General features: G+C 60.6%; 1 protein-coding gene across 1 annotated transcript; it reads left to right on the forward strand.

Annotated features, from left to right (window-relative positions):
- SHISA4 (shisa family member 4) lies at positions 1–3,234 on the forward strand. Its single transcript, XM_040636450.1, has 5 exons — positions 1–150; positions 435–606; positions 1,403–1,536; positions 2,337–2,504; positions 2,728–3,234. Exons 1-5 carry the CDS (start codon positions 78–80, stop codon positions 2,772–2,774), a joined length of 594 nt encoding a protein of 197 aa, XP_040492384.1. The 5' UTR covers positions 1–77; the 3' UTR covers positions 2,775–3,234.
- The last annotated feature ends 3,138 nt before the right edge of the window (positions 3,235–6,372 follow it).

Raw genomic sequence — 6,372 nt, forward strand, 5'->3', positions numbered from 1 at the left:
CAGCAGCTCCCGCCGGCCGGCTTCGTCCTGAGCTCCCTGCTCCAGGCTGCCGGGCCCGGCCGCGCCCAAGCCCCGCCATGCGGCCCCCGGGGCTCTGCGGGGCCGCGCCCCTCGCCGCGGCCGCCCTCCTGGTGCTGGGGGCTCCCCTGGGTAAGGGGGTGGGCAGCGAGGCGGCGGGGTGGGCGCGGGGCTCCCCTGGCTGCTGCCGGTCCGCAGGGAGCGGGTGGGGACCCAGCCGGGAGGCTGGGCCATGGGAAGCTGACCCGGGGCGCGGGGTCAGCCCCGGAGGGAGGCCGCGGGGGTTCAGGGGCGAAGCCCCTCAGGGTGGCGACGAGGGGCAGCTCCCGCGTCCCGGGAGCCGGCGGCTGGGAGCCTCGGGGAGCGGGGAAAGCTGGCCTGGTGGCCATGGGCCCCCCCACCCCACCTGCCCGCAGCGCTGGCCGGCGAGGACTGCCTGTGGTACCTGGACCGGAATGGCTCCTGGCATCCAGGCTTTAACTGCGAGTTCTTCACCTTCTGCTGCGGGACCTGCTACCAGCGGTACTGCTGCAGAGACCTGACCTTGCTCATCACCGAGAGGCAGCAGAAACACTGCCTGGCCTTCAGGTGGGCTCCCGCCTCCACCCAACCCCCCTCCATCCTCCTCTCAGGAGGCCTGCCCGGTCCTCCTCCCCTCCTGCCTGTCTCCCTCCTGCCCCTCTCCATGTCCACCTCCACAGCCTTAGCCCAGACCTGGGACTCAGCTTGGTGACAAAACTGTGTGTCCGTGCTGGGGCCCGGAAGGTCCAGGAAAGGCGTATTAACCGTCTTGCGCTTGGTGGATGGTGGGTACAGGGTGCAGCTTTGTGAAAGGAGCTCTGGCAAGAAGGCAGGAGACTTGGGTTTGATTCCCAGGTCCACTTCTCCTTGGCCTTGTCATGCTGGGGAAGACTCACCCTCTCATGGGTCATTATTTCCTCTTCATAAAATGAGGGGGTTGACAAAATTAGTGGTATCAAACTTCTTTTTGAAGGGGACTGTGAATATATAAAAGGTGTAAGGAGACTGCGTGATTGGGGGGTTGGAAGAAAAGGGCTCTGGATTATTTTTAAGGTGCTTTCAGTGCTAACATGCTCAAAGTCTAACCAATTAGGTTGTAGCTGTAGAAGCGATGAAGTGGGGAGCACACTACAAATCCCAGCATGCCTCACACTAGCCAGCCAGGCAGCATGGTCTTCTGGGAAGTGGAGGTCCTCTAAGATCTCCTCCACAGGGACTGGGCAGAGCCCCTCAAGGAACCCCAAATCTCAGCTGGCTGCGGCCCCCTGCTGGCCAGGAGTTGGAGCACAGTTTTATGGTCACCATAATGAGGAGTGCCTCCTATGAGTGTTGGAAGGTGAGGGGACCTGTTCTTTGTCTAAAGTCCCAAGACCATAGCAGGCATCGCCTCGGCCGTGATCCTCTTTGTGGCTGTGGTGGCCACCACCATCTGCTGCTTCCTCTGTTCCTGCTGCTACCTGTACCGCCGGCGCCAGCATCTGCAGAGCCCGTTCGAAGGTACGTGCGTCCCGGGTAAGGTGCATCAGATGGGCCGGGCCGAACCCCACGGTGGGCGCCAGAGGGTTCAAGGGCGTGGGAACTGCAGTAGCGTGTGCTTCTGTGCACACGCACCGCCAGCCCGTGACCCCAGAAATAAGAACGTGCCAGGGCTATACGTGAACAGCAGACCGCATGTACGCGGACATGCGTGCACGTGAGTATTCACATGTGCTTGGCAGGATGCCTGTCAACAGTGGTGTGTGTGTGCAGTGGGCACAGGCGTGCACGTGACTCATGGAAAGGACACGGGGTGGGGTCCATAGTGGTGAGCCCTGACTGCATGTACTCTGGTGTGCACTGCAATGTGCGCCTCAGTGTTGCCCATGCGACCGCATATACGCCGAACCCTGATGAGCGTGGGAACGGTGACACTGCACGGGGGGTCGGGCTGGGAGGAAAAGGCTGAGGGGGGACCCCCTGAGCGGTAGCTCTGCTAGATTACCAGATACCAGACCCTGAAGCTGCCCTGTCCTTGCCTAAGTGGGACATTCCCCAGGCTGTGTTCTCTGGCTCGTGAGGCCTCTGAAAGCTGCTGAGGGGAGCAAACCTGCTAAACACAGACTGACGGACCACGTGCACAGCTCCCCGCGCAACTCTGCCAAGCCATGTCTGGGAGGCAAAGGCAGCAGGTGGCCAGCCTGGAGCCCGCCAGAGCAGACAGCAGGGCCTAGGGCTGCTTTCCTTGGTTTCCGGGGCAGGAGGAGGAGGCTTTGCCATGGAGGTGGGGTTCTGAATGCTGACCCTTGTCCCCCACCTAGGCCAGGAGATTCCAATGACAGGCATCCCAGTGCAGCCAGTGTACCCATACCCCCAGGACCCCAAAGCTGGCCCCGCACCCCCACAGCCTGGCTACATGTACCCTCCTAGTGGTCCTGCTCCCCAGTACCCACTCTACCCGGCTGGGCCCCCTATCTACAACCCTGCAGGTAAGTCAGCGGTCTGGAGCCTCTTGCTCCTGCCCGCCCCCTACCTCTGTGCTCGGACCTCCCCTGCCCCTTTCTCGCCCTGAGTCCCTCTCCCAGACTTCTACCTCAGCTGGAAACATCCAGGCTACCTCTTCCCCATGGATCCTTCACGCCTCTGGAATTGGGGGTCACGTCCCATCCTCTATGCCGCCCCTGACCTTCATCCTGTCTCCTTGGCTTTCAGCTCCTCCCCCCTATATGCCACCACAGCCTTCCTACCCAGGAGCCTGAGGAACCAGCTGTGTCTCTGCTGCCCCTTCAGTGATGCCCCCCCCTCCTGCATCTGCATCTGGCCCTGGGGGTGGGCAGGGGTCCTCTACTCACCAGGCCCCAGACCAGGCCAAGCCCTGAGTCCTACTGGTGATGGAGCCCCAGGGAAGTAGACCAGGAGCTGAGCTGGAACTTGGCCGTGAATGAGGGGTGGGCGGGGAGGGCTTGGGATCAGTGGACTATTTTTACCTGGGCAAGAGAAGGACCTGGAAGCCTGGGTCAAAGCCCCTGCTTTCTCAGAGTCCCTCTACTTCCAAGATCCCAGCCAGGAACGCTGGGGCCCGCCCTGTTTGCTCACTGTGGGCTGGGGCGGGGCAGGGAGTGGGCTCCATCAGCAGTGGGCAGAAGCCCTGTTCCTGGCCTGGAGCCCCACTGGCCAGGGCTCCAACCTCCTGGATTAAAGCTGTAAAGCTGTAACTCATGTCGGTTGCCTCATTGGGCCCATCCACACCTTCCAGGAGCTCTGCCTTCAGCTGGGCCCTGAGTGCCGCCAGTGCCACATCCTCCAAGCAGGGAAGGCGGGCGCCAGGGCCGGAGCCCAGCGCCACCCTCACCTGCCTCTGCAAGCATCCCCGCCCGAGGCCGAGGGCCGTGTGAGCTGGTTCCCAAAGCCAGTGAGTGGATTTTGCCACAGCCGGGAAGAGGGTGCTCGTTTGCATTACAGAGATTCCCCACTAGGGGTCAGGCCCCTGTGACATAGAAGGCACTGCACCTTGCACGAAGGCACCTTCCCCTTTTCAGGGACACTTAGCTTCAGTGTGCGTCCCGACACTGGCTGACCTTGGTGTCTCTGAACCCAGTTTTCTCAGCTATCCCACGGAGATAATGCCTCAGGGCTCTCATGAGGGTGAAATACATACATGAAATGGTGACCCCTGTCCGTCCTTCCTGATCAGAGAGGTTCTAGGAGCCAAGTGGAGAGAGTGGGCCACCCAAGAGGTCGGTGCAACGTGTTCCTGTCAGCTGCCTTGGATCATGAGGGAACCCTAGGACATTAGGCCCCCACTGAGCCAGGCAGACACCCCCACCCTTGAAGATGCCTCTGCACCAAGCTCTACCCTCATCCCTTGCCCTGTTCCCTGAGGACCTGGGTCCTTGTGCTCTCAGGACGTGTCTGGGGACAGATCTAGGGAAAGAAGTTTTATAGTTTTTAATTGAAGTGGGAAAAGTGCCAACCAGGCTTGGCAACACCACCACCAACCAACGTTCTCCTTTCCCAACACCCATATGCTAAGCCCCTCCTTCCCTCACCGAAGGTCCTCCAGCCCTGCAGCCTTGTCTTCCAGCTCTTCCAGCTGGGTTCTGCATGTGGCCACTCTGCTAACCATGCCCTCTGGCACCCATATAATGTCAGGGAGGCTCTCGACACACAGGCTGGAGGTGGGGAGCTCCTAGGCCAGGGTCAAAAACAACTAGAGGCAGAACCAGTGACAACAATGGGCAGAGCCTCCGTCCATGGATTCACAGCTTCCTCTCTTCCTACTGAAATTTTCAGGGTGCCCAAGAGTCTGCCCCTGGACCTGACCAGACTGAGAGGGAAAGCTAATTGCTGGGGGCGGGGAGGGGAACAGAGCTGGGGTCACAGCTGCAAATTCACCTTCTTTCTGAGGGTGGGGGACAAGAGGTAGGAGCTGGGGTCACAGAGTGTCCTGGCTTCCCGTCTGCAAATTCAGCCTTCAGTCACACTTTAAGGGAGAGGGTCACCAGCTCATCTCAAGGTTTGGAACCCAGTAAGCCTCTCTCCCTGTCTCTCTCCTGAAGCTGAGAGGTGGAGGAGATTGGCAGGGTAAGGTTTCTGAGTTTCCCTAAGGAAAGAGGTGTAAATGAATGAATGCATCGCCATGCCCGGCTGAATTAATTATCCTTAAATCCACAATCTGGGGCCAATTAAAAATTGCATTGTTGACTGGGGTGGAAGGCAGGTTTCTCCCAGTCATAGCTGTCTCCCACAAGGTGGAGTCTCCCCTCCCCAACATTTCCAGTCAATTAACTCTGCAAAGCACTGAGAATTCTAAGGAAGAGGGGAGAACTATGACACAGTGGGGTTTTCACATGCCCTGAGCAGAGAGGCCTCACATCCTCTAGCTCTGTAAATAGGGCAATCCCCCCGAATCTCTCCCAAAGCTCTCTGTCTATGGCCCCATCTCCTCTGCTTCCCACCAGGGGAAGAGGGCCAGCAGGAGCACAGAACTGTAGCTGCCCCTCCCCATATTCTTGTTCATCGGCTAGCACCCCCGACAACCAGGCAGGCACCCTACAAGGGGAGGGAGATGCAGGGCGGGAGGAGCGAGAGCCTAGAGGATTTACACTGCAGTGGTGTAAGTGGGGTCCTGCTGAGCTGCAAGGGCACACGGAGGACCCTAAGGGGGAGGTCTGGGAGGCACAGGGGGAGAGGAGAACTCCACACAAAAGCAAGCACACCTCTTTCTGGGGTCCCTACTCAGGCGGGCGGGGGGAGGTTGAGCTCAGAGGGGGAAGGCAGGGGTTCAGACGCAGGGAGAGAGCTGGAGCAGAGGAGAATGGGAATACAATGAGGGCCCCAAGAAAGGAAGGGGAGCATTGTGGGGGGAGAGGAATAGAACAGAGGCAGCTGGGACAGCGGACACTTCAGGCAAGGAGTGAGGGACGGTAGGTGGGATAAAGGAAGAGGAGTTAGGGGCCTGGAGAAGGTGCACTGGCCATGCAGAGCAGGTGGAGCGCGGGGCAGAGGCGTGGCAGTGGGGCGTTCACCAGGCCCAGACTCCCAGGCCACAGCCTGGCCCCCACACCACAGGTGGCATACGTGCTAGCTGGGCCCCAGGCTTGCCACCAGCCTTCAGAGGGGTGGGGTGCTGCATGGCCGCACGTGGCACAACAGGCTTGGTGATCTTGGTGGTCCAGAAGCCATACCTAGTGGATGACCCGCGTCCAGATCTTAGGCTTCTTAAAGAAGGGCCACGTGGGTGGCCATAGTCCCAACTCACAGCACCTGCCACTGAGCCCCTCGCCCACTGGTCTTTGTTGAGCTCCTGCCATCCGAAGTGGGGCGAGTAGGCGCCCGCCATCCTGCCCACGGCCAGCGCCAGGGCCTCAGTCCTACTAGCCCAGGGTCCCCCAAGCCCTGCAGGGACAGGCCCCGGAGGTGGGAAGCCGGTGCAACAGTGGGTGGCGGCGGGCACCGCGGCTGGGCAGCCGGATGCGAAGACGCTCTCCGTTGGGGGAACGGGAGACCCCGGGATGTGGCCCCCCAGCCGGGGTATGGAGGCGCGGAGTGCCTGCCGGGGCGGGGTTGGGGGTGGACCCCTTGGCCCAAGTCGGTATGATGCAGCCGGCGGCAAGAGACGTGGTTTGAATATGTATGCATCAACTTGTTCAAGTCATTTGCTGCCTTTGACTCTCATTTTCTTCCCTGTAAAAGGCGGGTGCGGGACGAGGATAGATCCTTTCCGGCTCTTGCACCCTGGGTTTCAGGAAGGGAAACCGGGCAGACGAGTGCCTGCTGAGGCGGATGGGGCAGTGGGCGGCGGTGGGTGCACGACTCCGCAGAAACGCGGTCCCCCGCGTGTGGCCGGTTTCCCGC

This window comes from Ursus maritimus, unplaced genomic scaffold (genome assembly GCF_017311325.1).
Source record: "Ursus maritimus isolate PB19 unplaced genomic scaffold, ASM1731132v1 scaffold_2, whole genome shotgun sequence".
NCBI classification, from domain to species: Eukaryota; Metazoa; Chordata; class Mammalia; order Carnivora; family Ursidae; genus Ursus; species Ursus maritimus.